At 32.9% G+C, this 18,301-nt stretch overlaps 1 protein-coding gene across 1 annotated transcript; it reads right to left on the bottom strand.

Moving 5' to 3' along the window:
- Positions 1 to 736: 736 nt before the first annotated feature.
- LOC142357872 (lactosylceramide 4-alpha-galactosyltransferase-like) lies at positions 737 to 6,949 on the bottom strand. The gene is made up of 2 exons (XM_075409366.1): positions 5,915 to 6,949; positions 737 to 1,255 (listed from the first exon to the last, which is right to left on the bottom strand). Exons 1-2 carry the CDS (start codon positions 6,631 to 6,633, stop codon positions 790 to 792), a joined length of 1,185 nt encoding a protein of 394 aa, XP_075265481.1. The 5' UTR covers positions 6,634 to 6,949; the 3' UTR covers positions 737 to 789.
- Positions 6,950 to 18,301: the final 11,352 nt, after the last annotated feature.

Below are 18,301 nucleotides of genomic sequence, written 5' to 3' on the forward strand. Positions count from 1 at the left end.
AAAACTTAATATTCCTAAGTTGTCCACCTTATGCTAAATATTGAAAACTTACCAAGACTTAGACGGTGCCGAAGAGCATCTACGAGACTTTGTACCGCGCAAACAAAGTTAATTTGGAGAACTTAACTTTGTTTTGTTGGGCGAGCTGCAGGGCGCAGCCTTACTAACTCTCCCAACTCTCGTATTTGCTATTTCAGTCACTCCGCCACAAAAAGTCCCAAGCTCAGTATGAAAAAATCTGCAAAAAAGGTTTATCAAACCTGACTAGAGAGTTCCGACAGTTTTCGAGCAATTTCATTACTTATTGCACTCTATTGATATTGTTAAGGCCATAGGACAGATCATTTTTATACCCTTTTTATTTTGATAAGGCCTGAATACGATACCTTAAAAATCCTAATACGGCCGTTGTAGGGGGTGACGTAGTAAATTTGACAAGAACTAAGTGCGGTTTCCTTCTAAGACTTTTATCGTGCCGTACTACGGCCTCACCAAGTTATCCAAGGTCAGTCAATCTTGTTTATAAAATCAATCTTGTTTATGAAAGGGAGCCTGATTCAAAAAGAGATGTGTTTTCCAATTTGGTAAGAAACTTTCAGTCATATTTATTGCAATAGAGAAATCCAAATTCCAAATTATACAAACTTTTATATCCAAAAGAAACTACATAAATTCACAATATACATTTCGTTTCAAAACAATACTAAAATTTGAAAAAAAAAATAGATCATAAACATTTGACAAAAAGTTGAAGCCACAATTTAGTATCAGATGACATTCTAGAAAGTTCTAGAACTTTTCCGTTGACTGGAACGAAACGGGGCAATGTTTAGGCGCCAAATACACATAAGCGGACCGCGCTGGATTTTTCCCAATGGACCAATTTTTGCTCAAATAGGAATAAAAATGCACCGCATATGTACATTGGAAAAAATTATCCCAATCTTTGGGCGATAAATCCTTCTTGTAGTTGAACAATTCGTGGGCTCTATTTGCGCCCGAGGGGAAGAAACTGTAAGTGGGTAAAACTGTCAAGTTTGAAGTCGAATAACCCCGAAGGTTGTTTGTTTTGTACAATTCTGTGATGGCACCCGTTGACATTAAAGGTCCAGTCATGTGTCGGGGTTGGTCACCGTGGTACCCTTTCACCAGTTTTTCCATAATTAGCCAGGGAAGTGGGTGGTGTTTTTCGAAGCTTACAAAAGCGTTTTGGATGTGTCCCCTTTCACTGGGGCCTTGTGGGTTGCAGTATTCGCTGAAAATGTACTTAAATGATGATTTAACATTTCTGATTTAATCTTTATATAAAACACGAAAACTCGGTAATGTGCGTTTTCGCATAAAGTTCTGACCCCGCTCACATATTCGACAAAATGATCTACCAAATGAGGAAGAGTTAGAAAATTTTGAAAAAATCAAATATTATTCGAAATTATTAGTTGTATACATTAAAAAAAATCAAATTAAATTTTAAAATAAATGAAAAAATTTCTCATTAGAGGGCCGATGATACATACCATTAGAGAGGTTAGGAGACAAACAGAAAAATAGAATACAAACAACAAGCATTAATTCTGACCAAAACTCAAGGTGTCTTTATATGTTTTTTTGAAAAAATTACTGACGAGGTCAAAATAGCGTCAAATAAAACTTAGCATAGCAAAATGACTTACTTTTCACATGAGAAGATACGGGACCTGTTTTATTGAGCATAACTAACATGTGCACAAAAAGCAAATAGGGCAAAATAGAATAATAAGCTTATAATTTTTGAAAAACAAATATACACAGTCATAGAAATCATGAGCTATCAACTAAGAACTTCAAATTGGCAAAAAACTGCCCAGGAAGTCATTAAGATCTGCCATTACCCAGAATCTCAAATAGTTATAAAAAGACTGAACTCAGGCAAAAATAAAAAAAAAATTGAGAGAATTTTGGTAGTGAAAACGTTGAACATGAGCACCTGCGCCTTCTCTGGGCACTTTTGTTTTGTTATTTTATTTATCATTGATGTGAAACCTGAATTGATAACCTCGAAAACCTGCAACAAAACTAAAAATTAAAACAAAAGCTAAAAAAAATGTAAAAACTCGTAGTATCAAATCCAAAAAATCATTAACTATATGACCAAACTGCAGTGAAGATTATTTTTCAATTCACTTTAAAGAGAACACAACCTCTCTGTTTGCTCAGATTACGACACAAGATGAGAGAAAAAAAATAAGAAATGGCAAACCGGAAAGAAAATTTTCGATTGTTTTGAGAACTTTTTTTAAATCATAAGACAAAAAACATTAAGAGTTCAATTAAAAAAATGTAAATAGATTAAATTTTTACTACCTGGAAAGCCAATAGGATATATCATTACTGAGGCTATTTCAAGAAATTATAAAAACAACAACGAACTCCGGAACACCTCCAACGACTCAACATTAAAAAAAAGCTACGCAAACATAGCATTAAGGGCAAAAACCAATGAGATTTTCGATGAATTTATAATGTATGTTTGTTTGCCTTTGTTTGCATGTCATTTTCGTTTGTCAGTAAAAGAGTTGTGATCTGAAACAATTCTGGTCTGTAATCAACAAAAAAAAAGAAGAAAGCACAGTTTTTTTAAAAGATGACAGCGCCTCATTACAATTCCAATAAGTTTTGAATTGTAAAAATCCGAAATTAGACAACAATTGATGTGTACATTGTTGCTGGCCTATTAAAAACAAACATTTGTCTCAAATAATATCAAAAAAACTAATTTTTTTTGACAAATAAGTCAATGTACAAAAATAAATACTGATTTCTGGAATATTCTTTGAATTGAACTAGCGAAAAATCATTTTACCATTAAATATCAACTGAGAGGATTAGATTTTTCTTATTGGTTTTCCAGATAGCTATTAGGAACTTTGTTTAATAAAACTTAGAGATCTTTTCAGTTTCAACCCCCAGTACGTTATGCGCCCCCCAGTTACAGAGCACGTGCCATTAAAAGGTAAATCATTATGTAAAAATGTGGCACGTGCGTCTGAGGTTGCACGTAATATGCGCCCTTTAAGCTGTGGGGGCACAAATGCAAAAACCCAAAGTTAGTCAGAAGACTAAAAAATCAACAAAAGCTGAAAAATATCAAAACTTTATGGAAAATTTACGAAAATACATTGTTGGAGCCATAAACACAATAAGTGCTTTAAGAAACAATAATCATTCATTGGGCCTCATTTGAACATAATTGACACCTCTAAAGAAAGGAGCCTATAGTTGAAAACAGAGTTTTCTGTACGGGAAAATGCAAAAATTAATCTCTTAAAAAAGACACAGCTAAGATGAAATCCCAATTTTTTTCAATGCAGAAAACCGAAGTACGACGAAAACTGATCTTGCTATCGCTGCATGGCTGTTGAACAATTGATTGTTTCAAAAACTTAATTGTCGGATATTTTGCAAACGAATATATCAACAAAAATTGATGCGTTTCTGATAATTGTCGATTTAAAGTCGCTAAACTTAATTGTCGGATACTTTGCAAACGAATATATCAACAAAAATTGATGCGTTTCTGATAAATGTCGATTTAAAGTCGCATTTTGATTGTTCCATATTTCTGACTATCTCAGGATGCTGAGGCAAAACAAGCTCTCATATGAGTAAACAAAGACAGAGTGGTCTAAAAATGCATATTTGTTGCAATTGCTAATGAGAGATGAAAAACGCATATTTTTCAAAAAATTAGCCAACATTTTAGCTAAGAAAAATGTGGGTCAAACGATGCAACAACTTTTAAATGCAACACCGTTGAAAGTTTTGCTGTACAATTTTACCGTTTTCGCAAAATTGATTGAGCAAAACAGATCAAAATTTTAGCAAAAATCACAAACAATGGATATGAGTTCTGCTTAATCAATTACAATAATCAGGCACGGAACATCGAAAAAAATTGGTTCAATGAAATTTGAGTTTCAAATTGTTCGTAGAACGATAACTTGCGATTGAAGTGGAACAAATCATTTAAATAGGAGGACGGGAAGTGTGGGAAAATTCTTTTGAGTTTCAGATCAAGTTGACGCATCGACAACCTACTTACAAAGTGTCAATTAGACATGAATAAAAAAAAAACTTTTTTATAGATTATTGCATAGAACAACTACCGGAACTAATAATAGAAAGAAAGATCCAAATCAAAAATCAACATATATCGATACAAGAGTTCCTCTTGTCCAAATCTGTATTTCTTAAAAGGACCAAATAATCGAGTATGGTCGGGGTTAAACACTGACCAAAACTACACTGTCAAATTTCTCAGTTAATGACCAGCAAACGTTTTACCTTAGGTTAGGCAAAAAAACTTTCCATAGGAATTTATGTTTATGGTCGAGCATTGTCTTTTCATGAACAAAAGCCTCTTCATAGGATTCTTTGGTTCAAACATGGTATTTTCATTGGCCTTTTGCGTCAAGCTTGATCTTTTTTGATCTCTTCATGGGTAGAGCAAAGGACTTTCCACAAGTCTGCTTTTAAGCAAATGTCGAAAAAAATATTTACTTTCTTTTGCTGCTGCACATACTGAAGCAGCGACGGAACTAGACTAAACAGCATTGCACCACTGCAGTCCAACAAAAAAGACTGTTGAGAACTTGCCACAGGTCGTAAAAAATTTGCGGTTCTTAAGATAAGTCAATTATTGCAACTGGACTATATTTCCACTTTACTTGATTGAGTAAAACTAGGTAGTTTGATTGAAATGACCTTCTTCCATGAGCCATGCTGAAAAGTGGCGTTATTCAGTTGTTTTCATTTCCAAAATTATGATTTAACATTTTGTAAAAGCATTGCAGAATTTTGATAGATTAATGGTTCTTCGGATTCGCAGAAAAGATGAAGGAGCATATTTGTTTTTGAGGCAGAAAAGATGAAGGAGCATATTTGTTTTTGAGGCAGTTTTTGAGGCAACATTGGAGGCTCATGAAAAGACTTCTGCCCAACCCATAAGTTGACAATAGAGTAGACTCATTTTTTCTAGTTCATTATTTTGAGGAAAAAAAGACCGTTAAAAAAATGTTATGGTTTGAGTTTTGCTCGACGCAATTTTTACTGCTCTAGCATTGCCAGAGTAAAAAACCAGTGCCTAATTCTGGTCGACCGCAACTCCAGCCAAACTTTTTGTTTTGGGAAGAATTCCAACGTATCTTTTCGGGTCGATCAAGCTTTCAAGTGATTAATAAGGTCTAGCAAAATTGTTTTCATAGCTCTTTTGTGCCCAGCATGTCTATTCACACCCTCTTTTGATAGCACATGGTCTTTTGAAAGGTCTAGGCTACGGTCTCGGCACAATTTGGTTTCCAAAAGGAATTTTAAGTAATTAGACCACATGAATAATCAATTTTAGCAGTTGAAGCAGTTTACTGGAACATTAAAGCAGTCGGATCTGTTGTCTACAAGAAGACCCAAAGTACGTCTTAGTTTTCTCCCGTTATAATAAATCAAACAGTTGTATTAGGTCCCTTAATGTGAGCTGTTTTCACTGTATTTTCCGTTACGTGGCTATTGTTTGAGTAGGCAAAGTTCGATAAATTTTGCGGATCTGGAATCGAGTGAAAAAAATAGTGGAAAAATATGGTTCATATAAAGTGACATATATCCCAATTATGAAGCCATTCTAAACTATGGTAGCCTAGTGTAACGAGTTTCCACAAACGCTTACAACTAAATGTCCAAAAAAATCGAGTATCTATACTCGTTATTTTTGGATATTGACCCCGAAATGTTGAATATTCAAATATATGAATTTCTGCAGTATAATTGCTCATTTGCTTATCGACACAAAGCATTGGTTGGCATATCTTATCAGTAAATTTCACACAAAATTTACTAAATTTTGGTGAATTTGCGAAGCAGAAAAATTGCGAAAGTTACTCACCTGTTATTATAAGCTGTTTCATAATTTCTGGCCATGTTAGTCATTGTCACAGAATTCTTCAATGCAAGCAAATTCTTTACAATTACAAAATCTAAGTCCAGATACATGCCTCCGTACTTGTAAATTGCAACCTGTCGCATCATATCACTTTCGTGTGTCACAATTTGTTGATTTCTGTTCAACTCGGAAACGACTAAAGCTTCTAAGGGCGTCCCTTTAACAAAATCCGAAAAATCGTACTTGAAAAACTTGACCTGATCTCCGAACTTGTTCAAAAGTTGACAGGTAGCGTTGCTTTTTTCTGGAATCAAATATTGGGAAGACATCAAAATGACGGGCGACCTGCCCGAGTTTCGAACCGCGGACTCTATCGTGCAAGCTTGCCTCGCGTCGAGAGAAGAATGTCTGGCCGTTTCCACGAAAAATAGCGGAAAATCGGGCAAATCTTTTTCTTCCAATTCTTTTAACTCTATACTGCGCGGGCAACTTTTTTCTTCGGGTTTTTCAGGAATGTTTATATCGGGAATTACTTGTTGATTTATCGGGACTTTTTCGATGATCGGGGCGGGTTGTCGGTCGAAATCTTTGGGAATGTTTCTTAGGGTTTTTCCACGGTCTTGGTCTTTTTGTGCTTTATCGAAAGCAATGCGGAAAATGTATATGACAATTATAATAGAAAGAATTATATTCAAGTTTCTTGAAATTGACGAAAAACGCATGATTTCGGCAAACGGTTAAATTATGTCTTCTAAGAACTCAATGACGTAAAACACTTGAGCTAATATTGAAGTTTTTGTTGTAAAAAATAATAAATCAATAATATAAACGAATCAAATTAAGATTCAGGAATAAGAATGGCAAATTATTCTACTGAACAATGATAGCTATATTTTTCTGAAGGTAATAAATAAACAAGCGAAAAAAAACTTCGTTATAAATCTCACCTATCTCAAACTGAGTTTTTTGCTGTGCAGATGAATAATTACATCTGTTTACGATTACGAAAAAGACAAAAACCAAATACAGAATCCTTCAGCCAGAAAAAAAGTTTGTAATTATTTTTACTAAATGAATGAGTATTAAATATAAATGTACATACGGCTTGAAAGCAGCTTAAACTGTGGTAAAAAGCAATACAAAACACACACTCAACTCGCATTTAATCTTTTCTTTTTAAAGCTGTGAGTTTAATATCATCAGAATATATTGTAATAATGGTTCTGTAGATTTTACGTTACTGTATGTGTTTTAAATCTTTTTTGTTTAATCAGGAATAAAATCTAAAATTGGTGGCATGCTTATTAAACAAATATAGATTTATGGAATGGCAATTTAAATGCATTTTCGATTCCATAGTGCAATTAATTTAATAAATGGTGCTTTCCAATTTCAGCATATATTGGTAAAGTCGGTATGGAATTTCGAATTCAAATGCTGGAAAAATACCAAATGCCAAAATACCCAATTTAACAATTACCCAAAACTTTTCTGTATTGTTCAAATTACGAGAATGACTGTTCAACATAATGGTACCTAAGCGAGATAATTTATAGCGTAATAATTTTCATTAACCGAGTTTATACTTAAGACTGGTTCATTTGGCCCTGTCTCCTGGGCCAGGGCAACGCCTCAATGGGCCCATGGGTCCTGATATGAAACTATCACAACCAAATGGGGGATTAGATTATCCGCTTAATTATGAGTGATAATTATGCATCATTCATTTTTGATATATTGACTTTCAATCAAATTACTCATATGCATAGTCTTCGGAACAGTTACGTGTTCCTAATGGAAAGTTAGATGGTATGGACCTAATGAAAATGAAGATTGTGGAAGCTAATGGAAACAAGGAGGCTCGGTAATGTGCGATCGCACATAAGGTTCCGACCCCGCTCATCCACAATTTTGGCATAACTATCTACCAAAAAAGGAACATGTAAAAAAAACCCAAAATTATTTCTGGGAATCCCAAAAAAAGCCCAAAAAACCAAGTATTAAAAAGAATAGTGTAAGAACGAAAAGGTTTCCTCCAAAGAAAATAACTCAGTGGAGTAAAAAATGATCCACTAGAATGATGAGATATGCCAATATTCAGAAAGCGAGTCAAGACGAACAGCAAAATCAAACAACAACAGCAACAAACAATAATTACATCGAAAACTTTATGTCCATTTTAAAAAACAAAACTGAATAACAAAGTCAACATTCCGTCAGATAAAACAGAAACTAAATAAAATAACTTATAAATCACCAGACAAAAAGAACAAAAGCAGTCAAGATAAAAAATTCGCTTTTTCAAAAAACAATCAACATCACAGTAATGAAAACCATAGGCAATCAAGTAAAAAATCCCAAAATTTAACGATTACCAATGGTTCTGTGGAAGGGCATTAAGACTCGTCCTTATTCAATTTCCTATACGGCTAAAAAGAACAACAAAAAGACAGCGAACAAAAACTCAATTAAAACTTGCAAGAAAACGCTGTCGAAGCCTTAAGCCATTTTTCGGCCCTCAAAACATGTGAGATTGCGTCTGCTTCAAACACTGATAATGTAGCCGGTGGCTTTTATAAATGAGACTAGGTAACATGTAGACAAAAGAGAAAAGGTCAAAAGTAAGTAATACTTTTGATTTTTTTTCGAAACAAAATTACCTCCAAAGAAATGAAAGCCATTATTTACAAAACGAACTAATTAAACAGGTTCGTTTATTAGTCTAACCGAAGCATTTGAATTCTGCAATTAGCAAGAATATGTCTTGCGTCTACAAAAAGAACGTCAAATATGAAAAAAAAATTAATTTACTTTTTTTGTGAAAAACCGTTGTCGAAGCCAGTAAGTTCATAACGGATTCTTTAAAAATATTAGACTTTCTGACACCAATCACTTTTGACACCTTTCCTTGACATCAATAATTTCATATTTGACCTGCAATTAACGAGACTAGATAACAAAAAGTCAATGAAAAGAACAAAAATGTAAAGTTAATTTTTTTTTACATTTTGGGAAACATTTGTTTTCAAAGTCGTGAAAGCCATCAGCTATCTATTAATATCAGAATATCGGCTGAACTATTTTTCATGAAATGCCATCAAACCATGTCATTATACAGGTAATTTCAAACGATTAAAACGACAAAGTAAAATTGAATAGTAAAGACAAAATTTAAAAAATTAAGTAAGTTCAAGGAAGAAGTGTCGAAGCCGTTAAAACCATAATCTATAACATTTTAGATTTTAATCTGCTCAATTTTGATTTATTTTTGACTCCAAAATTGTGATATGAGAACTGTCAACAATGTGATAATGTTACAAAACTAGAAAACGTGTAAAACTGGCAAAAATCTGAAAAAAAACTGAAATCTAGCAGTATCAAAGCCAGAAAAATATAACTTAAGGCTTAAAAGCGAAATAGAGATAACATTTCACATCATTAGAAAGAAGAAGCATTCTTTCTTTGCTGACATTAAGCGACAAGTTGACCAAATTACGAAAAAAACGGCGAAAATTTCATTAAGTCATCATGTTTTTGAAAATCAAAAATTTTTAAAAGTCAAAACGACCTTAAGCTTTCAAATAAAACTAAATGTCTTAATTTGGAGCTGCTTAGGAAGCCAATTGGACCTATCACTCCTGAGATTTGATTTGATATGTTCTGCTCTTTAATTACTATAAAAAAATATATTTTTTTTAAAAAAAGGACCGACTGATTACAATCCGAATTCTTTTTGGATTGTAACAGTCCAAGCATTGTCCAAAACTAGACCTTCTATCACTCATCGTCCATTAGGAACACCTAATTTTTCGAATGTTACAGATATAGATAATTTGTTTTTTTAAAAACTCAAAAATAATTTCTGCGTTTTTGATAATGAACGAGCAAAAACGGAAGTACATTAGCAAAAACGGTAAAGTTTTAATTACAGAGCACTCTCAACAGAAGTTGACGTAAGAGAAGCCCCCTTTTGAGTCTACAAAGATTGAATTAGTGTTTTCTGGCAATGAACTTCCAGCAAATTTTATGAAAGTGAACTAAAAGAAGCTTATTTCGTGCCGTTTTTGATGAAAAAGGCTGAATTTTGAAAAATTTAGCCCCATTTTTTGGCAAAAAATCATATCAAAATAATCAACATTACTATTTTGAATCAACGTTACTTTAAAAATAAAATCAACAACACTATACTGAAAAATTTTAACAAATTTTAACAAAATTGACGAAAAATTCGGGAAAACGTGAATAAAAACAAAATAAAATTCACTCTAATTTTTTCAAAACTTTAAACCTCGATAACTCCCTGTAAGAAACGAAAATTAAAAAAAATCTTTTTTAATTTCATATTCTACGCAGGACGAGCTTTCTAATTATACCAGTCTCAGCTCTCTACGATTAATATATCGATCGGCGGAAATTGTCTGAACAAAAAAAACTCATTTGAGTATATTTGGTACAACCGTTTCTACAGTTCAAAAACTTTGGGTTGTAATTAGTGGTCGTCTTTTTTTTAATTAATTTTGCAGCTTTTGCTTCTCTTATGTTAATTACAGAGCAGACCATTCTATTTAAGGCTTACTAATGACAGTTTCAGTTCACTTCCTAAGTATTTTAAAGGAAATATATTTATATCATTTTGTCAATATCTTATGGTAGTTTTGACTTTTTAATAATCTTCTTTAAAAAAACAATGGATTAATCAGCTTTGCCTATTTTTTCTCTTTTTTGATCAATTTGCAGCTTAACTTAAGAAAAGAGATGTTCTATCGTCTTTCTAAAGGAACAAATTAAATACAAAAATTACAGTGGTTTTACTTTTTAAATAACGGTTGTTGGCTTTGTTAAGAGGAGTCTTCACCAAGCAAATTAAATTTCTTGACATCTTCTCATCTTTGAGGTTCTTTCTTGGGCCTTGCTACGCTATTGGCAACTTAGGTATACAAAATACAAAAATTACAGTGGTTTTACTTTTTAAATAACGGTTGTTGGCTTTGTTAAGAGGAGTCTTCAGCAAGCAAATTAAATTTCTTGACATCTTCTCATCTTTGAGGTTCTTTCTTGGGCCTTGCTACGCTATTGGCAACTTAGGTATTACATAATAGAAAAGTTTGAAAAGTTTAAAAAGAAAGCACAATAGTTGAAGATATCGCTTTGTCACTGAATATCATAGTTTTTGCCGCTTCGACTTGTTGAATTTATTGGATTTTTTTGAATTTGTTTTTTGTGTATTTTTGTAGACAGATAAAAAAAATCAGGATAATTGCAGTTCTGAGCGGTTTTCTATGGATGAACAAACGAATCCTTTTGGTGACTTCAGCTCATAGCTAAACTTTTACATGACTCTGAAATCAAATATTTAAAAAAGTATAAACATATTTTCTAACCTTTCACGTTATTGTTCTTCTTTGATTTCTTTTTACCTAGTGTCATTAGTTGCAATTAGTCACAAATCAAGTCATTTTTTGGTGAAAAACACTCAAAATGATAGCATCTAAGAAATTATGTGCATTAATTATTGTTTTCACGGCTCCAGCACCGGTTGTTCGCAAATATATAATTGTTCCAACATTTTTATAAAATTTACATGACTGTAAAATCAATTGTTTAAAAAAGTATATACGTATTTTTAACCTTTCACGTTATTGTTCTTCTTTGATTACTCTTTACCTAGTCTCATTAGTTACAATTAGTTACAAATCAAGTCAAGTTTTTTTGGTGAAAAACAGTCAAATTGATAACATCTAAGCTTTTGTTTGCATTAATTATTGTTTTAATGGCTCCAGTACCGGTTGTTCGCAAATATATAATTGTTCCAACATTTTTTATGGAAAAGGGGAGCTTATATGTGAGGCTGGTTTTCTTCTTCAGTCAAATTTTCACTTTTTTTACGCATCGTAATGAAAAAAATGAACAACACCATTTTGTAACGCTTGGGATCTAGTTTTGATTTTTATTAAGAAAACTTGTAAGAATTTTGAAAAAGGGACCAATTCAAATTTTATAGGTTTGAAGGAAAAATTGAAGATGAAAGAAACATCATGCGGGGGAAGGTTGCGTTGAAATTGACGATTGAAATAAATGGCAAAATATGTAGTAAAATGTTTTATTTTAACGATAGTATTGATTGTGACAAGTAATTCTTTAACATTTCTAGTCCCAAAAAAAAAGATTTTAGCTACTTGACCAAAAAATTCGAAAAAAAATCAACTAGTTTGTTCTTTTTTCTCAAAACGTTTTATAAAATTTCCCCTTTTTTTCCGTTTTCTGCTGATTGAAAAATTTTATAACAACCATTGTTTCTCCAAATTAAACAGATTTTGTGGAAAATGGAAGATTTCAGGCAACTTAGTGCTCTGAAGCTAGTCAAAATATCGACAACAAAAAATCCTGGAATGAACATCAAATCAACTAATTTCAACTTTGAAAAGTAGTGTAAATATCCCGTCGAATTCGTCAATATTGGACTTTGGGCATTTGTGTAAATTGAAAAACTAAATAGTTTATTGATTGTAAGGTCTTCATAGAAAAAGTGGAGACAGTTGAAAGATGATAGACATAGTTTCTTCAGTGCACAGAAAATTAAAAATTTCTTTAGCTTTAAAAATAATCTGAAGAGAGCAAAAGCTGAAGCTTAGAAAATAATAAGAACTAAATTGCGTCAATACTACTAAAAAATATCCTCTAAGGACAACTTCCAACGTTTTCTTATATGTCAGGCACAAGTAAAGGCGGAGTGCAAAAGCTGACGGAAGCCATAGACTTAAGTTTTTACTTAGTATTTGCTTCAGAGAGTATTTTAAAAAATTTCTGAATCAAAATTGTGTTTACTATAACTTCCTTCTTAAAATATTGCCAAATGTTGAAAAAAACTATTTGACCCATTCTGCTAGTGAAACAACAAAAATGACAAAATTTCTTTACAAACAATTCGAAAAGTATATTTTGAATATTAGTACAATAGAAGTCACAATAGAAGTCACAATAGAAGTCCGCATATAGTTATCTACGTAGAACAAAGAAAACAAAAATGAGCAAAGGGAAGAATTGGTAAAGATTAAATGCAACGAAAGAAATTTAAAGATATTTTTTCGGTTTTTATTACTGTGCTTGTGTTTGTATGGGTATGTGTTTGTATGCGCGCTAGTGAGGATGTTCGAATGTGTGTGCGTGTGAGTGTATTGCGTGTGTTACGTGTGTGTGGGGGGGGATGAGAGAGAATTAGTCTGAGTAAGTTAGTTCATTTGAAGTTAGACACAAACCAAGGCATGGAGCAAAAACTTTCGGAAATCGCAAAAAAAGAAGGATTTAATATTTGTTACAAGTTGTGGCTTTATGTTTGTCCAATACCAAAATTCATTTTTTGAAATCTTGCTGGTAGCAGATTTGAAAGATTAAAAAAATATATTTTTTCACTATGCTCATGAGACATCAAAAATGTCAAAATTTTCGAAAAACTTTAGAAACCTTCATTTCAAAATTTGGTGCCAAAATTTCATTCACCGATTTTACCTCAAACAATTCACGCCTATTTGTTAGGAAAACTTCAAAAAAGACATAGTTGAACCTGACGAACATTGAATAAGAATCAGTTGCCAAAGAGAAAATCTTCGTTTTTGCTTTTTTGGTGATTTTTTTTGTGTGTGTGAGTGTGTGTGTGTGTGTGATTTTATTTTTGTATAATGTGTGTTGTGTATCCGTGTTTCTATAGTTTCTCTGTGTTTTTCAAATTGTTTTACACTTATCTTTCTAGCATGCGCAAAGGACGGCAAATTTTTTTGGTTCAAACAATCAATTATTTTTCTCCAACTCATATAAGTTGCGTTCTGATACTCCCAGCGGTTTCTCTGACAACAATTATTTTTTGCAAAATTGTGAGTTATGTTGTAACATACTGAGCTGCGCACAGATTCGCACGAGCCATCTTTTTTAAATTAGTGTTTTACGTCTGTTTTTGACATTTGCTTTTGTAGAAATACGAAATTATCTGGATGATTACCAGTCTCAATGTCTTCATTTTCATGCGAAAATGACCTTCAACCTATTCGAAGATTTCAATTGATATCTAATGGTTTTCATTACTATTTTAGAAAATAAACGTATTTTTTTTTAAATTTGGGATTTTTTGTTCTTTTTTAACTACTTGTTGCCAAGTCTCAATGTGGATCTGTATTATGTCTATTCTAATCAAAACAAAGTTAATTTGTTTCGCTGAGGTTATAATTGACACTATTGACTTTTTCATCAAAAGTAGAAATTGGGTTTTGCATGTAAATAATGTTTGTAGTTGTTATTTCATTTTGCTGTTTGTCTTGTCTTGTAGTCTTGATAATGGCAGGTCTCATCGGCCCTGTAATGTTCTAAGGGGACATTATTATTTATTTTATTAAGTGATTTCAGTTGGAAGCTTTTTTTGTACACCAACTAGTTTTAACAAATTTGACTTTTTGAACTTTTGGCAGACAGTTACTTGGTAGACAATTAAGCTAAGATGTACGCATGGATAAACGGGGTCGGAACGTTATGTGCGAACGCACATTACCGAGCCTCCTTGTTTTAGTTGTACTTACCAAGAGCACAGCACATCAGCTTCAAATTTAAAAGGTCTACCTAAAATATTACAAAATAATTCAAAATGGTAATCACAGAGGGTCCAAGATTTTCAAATCAGAGAACCCGGAACTTGCCAGAATTATCATACTGCTCGTTTAATCCTTGCAAGAAATTAAAGTTAGAAACAAAGTAATAGATGTACCACCAAAAAACGAAAAATACTATTCAAAAAAGTAATGCCTAGCCACTACCAAGATGAAAAATAATCTATTGCATTATTTGTTACTGATAGATTCATAGTACATTTAATCAGAGTTTCCCATATTCTTCGAAAAGTAACAACCACAGATTATTAATTATGCAAATAATAAAACAAGAAAAGTTTGTCAATCAAAACTTTCGTTATTAGAGTCGTAACAGTCAATTAGTGAAAAATGTGCATTCAATCAACTCGAGTGTTCAAGTCAATAAACACTTGAAAAGAAAGAAAAGTGCTAATATTGTTTTCGTGTAACTTCTTTTCTATATTTTTTTGGTGATGTAACAATTAATTTATCAATGCGTATACAAAAATAATTGCATTACGATCAAATAACGATCAAACACCTTTAGCGACAGTTACGTCGAAAACACAAATTTTAGTAGAAGTTTTTGAATATATTAAATCAGTGGTACTATTTATTATTTTGTTTAAGACTTATCTGTGAAATGTCTATCATAAGCAAACAAATTGCGGGGAAAATTTTTTGAAATACAAAGTTCAGGAAGCTATCACAAAAAATATTGTTAAAAAAGTTGATTCTTTTCAAAACGTCTCTCAAGATATCTCATTCTTTTTAAAAATGTCCTGTTGTGATTTTTGATCCAATCAGTACGCTATTTTTTGAGTGAACTGAGAGCGCCATTAGTTTCTTTGAGGCCTTTTCCTTTCTGTCATGTTGAAACAACTTCTTGAAACATAAAATTCCAAATTAATTTATATGTGAAGAAATTGATTTGATATAATAGTGTTGCAATAACACTTTCAAGAAATAGACTGCTGCTGTGCAGTTTGCTTTCACAAATCAAATTTGTGGAACTAAAATTTAAAATCTTAGTTTTAAAAATTAATGGGAATTGTAACAACCTAACGGTATAACGTTGTATAGTAAAAAAAAAATAGATTAAAAACCGGAGTCGGTGGTTTGATAGACTGGAATAAAAACAGAAACAAAGAAATTTCAGCTCAGAAACAGATCTTTGACAACTCAGTGAAGACATTGCCAACTTTGACACATAATCAGACCAGTCAGAAAAGACTTCTTTTTCTGTCCACTCGACTAGCCACGCCCCCCCCCCCCAAAAAAAAACTGATTAAACTGACTGAATTTTGAACGAAGTTATATTAGAATTGGGAAAATGGCAAGAGATAGTGAAATATTAATTGAAAATGAAAATTGGTTGGTCAATTGCCACCAGTTTATATGAGCACCATTAGCACAAAACTTTCAATCAGATGAAAAAATCCCTAGTCAAATCGTCAAACACGCCCTAGCAATCAAACTGCATTGCAGCGCAGAATGGATTCTGCAAAATCTGGCGCCCTGCTTGGCAACAGAAAAGGATTTCCATGGATTCTTCCGTAATTCATGGAATGTTATCGATCACGATATCGATATCAAACATTGAATTTAAGCAGCACAGCTCGGATACAAAAGAAATTTGCCGCATCCCGCGTATTCTCACAAAAATTGAAAAAACTTTTTTCCTCGTTGGGGAAGCAGTAGCTCACAGTAGAGAAAACAGGTAGTAAAAACCAAAAGGTAAACTGATAACTAAAGTTGATCATAGTACAGAATGCATCAGAACACTGAAAATTCTGCCGTTAATCCAGAGATGACTCCGGGACACATATTTCCCTAGTTGACAAACTCTTTCAAGACAAAACAGTGGAACACCGCTGGGACAACAGGACATAACGAGCCAGAAAATGCTTTAAATGTCACCCACTCCAGTCACTTCTGTTATCAGAGACGCACAGTTCGCAATTGAACCTGATAACTCTAGTCAGCTTCTCTCCAAAATTCACGGGATTTCTAACAAAATCCAGCTTCAGAACTCAGCAAAAAACTTACAAACACGGATGAATACAACAGGCATACAACTATTCCATGAATTGAACTGATAAATTAGACACTCCAAAGTTCTCTTTTCAGAAACAATAGGTGATAATTGTTAAGAGTCATTTAATCACTTGTAAGTTTTGGTCCTATATGCATACTTCTCTGACTCCGACAATTTACAACAGTGTCGTAATATTTGAAGTTACAATCCACCGTTTTTACTATACCAATGGGTCGTTTCGCAACAAAAAAGATTTGGCTATTCTGCTTTGTAAGCTAAAATAAGCAGTTCTCTCTCTGTCATCCCTGGGGCTCTATAAGGAGCCCCTTCGGGTCTTCCTTTTTACGATAAATACAATTAATTTTTATAATGCTGCTTTTGTATATATTTGAATAGGTGATTTTTCTCAAAAAAAAAACGAACGTACTATAGTATTATTGGTAGACAATCCTTTCTCAGGGGAACTTAAAATTTTTACCTTATCGGTATTAAGAGTACAATCATAAAATTAATTAACTCAGTGCTGCTTGATTTGTCAGTGTTGCCTTAAATTATGATATAAGTCAAGCTAAAAATGGATTTTAGTGATTTTGTAACTGACACAGGCTATCTATGTTACGCATTTTGCATAACTGAACCTGATATTCTTAATTAAGATTCGCTACGTGACAAAAGATTGGATGAAATTCAAAAATTTTATATCACCCATCGAAAATTGCTTTAAACTGTAACCACCGTTTCTCTAACGCAAGCTTGTTTTATCACTTTGACATGGCAAGATCCCATAATACAGAAGTAGGGAAAATGTTTGCGTTTCCCAATTATTTTTTCATGTTCAAAGCGCAATTTCTCGGTGTTTTGCAATCCTGATTGAGAAGTCTTTTAAATGTGAACTCATACATGTATTAGTTGTGATTTGAGCACTTGCTTCAAGTCAACCAAAGGACGAACGAAAACTTACAAAAATTGTCGATAGTCTAATCAAAATAAGAAATTTTTTTGAATAGTCATTATTGGCTTTTTTATAAAAAATAGAACTTTTCAAAAACCAGAACGCTGCAAAGTCTGGATCTTGACTTTTTTGGATGCCGGCGTAAACTCATTCATAACTTGAACAAACCAAAGTCTGGGTTTTATCAAATTTTGGACTGGACGGGGAATTTCGTGAGGATTTTTGAACGGGCACGCGAAGCACACAAGCTTTGAAACAGCCAATGGCTGCATCATAAGTGGGGAAATAGTAGCTCACAGTAAAGAAAAGGGGTAGGAAAAGAGATAGGAAAAAAGGTAAATTGGTTACCAAAATTTGAAGAGCAATGAATGAATATGAACACTTACAGTCATGCCAGTAGTACAAAGATGAATCCGGAACATAGATTTTCCTAGTTAACAAACACTTTCACGGACAAAATCTGGGACAACATGACATCACGGGCCAGAAGATCCTCTAAACGTCAATCACTTTACTAATTTCTGTTATCAGTGACACACAATTTGCGATAAAACTATTGATAACTCCAGTTAGCGCCTCTCTAATATTCACAGGATGTACAAGAGTTCGAGCTTTAAAATTAAGCACAAAAAATTACTAACACGGATGAAAACTTCAGGCATACAACTATTCCATGAATTGAACCGATAAATTCGGCACTCCGAAGTTCTCTATTCAGGAATAACAGGTAATAATAGTAAAAAGTCATTTAATCGCTGGTAAGTTTTGGTTCTCTGTATATTCCTCTG

Source organism: Convolutriloba macropyga, unplaced genomic scaffold (assembly GCF_964194025.1).
Source record: "Convolutriloba macropyga unplaced genomic scaffold, txConMacr16.3 SCAFFOLD_934, whole genome shotgun sequence".
Lineage (NCBI taxonomy): Eukaryota > Metazoa > Xenacoelomorpha > Acoela > Convolutidae > Convolutriloba > Convolutriloba macropyga.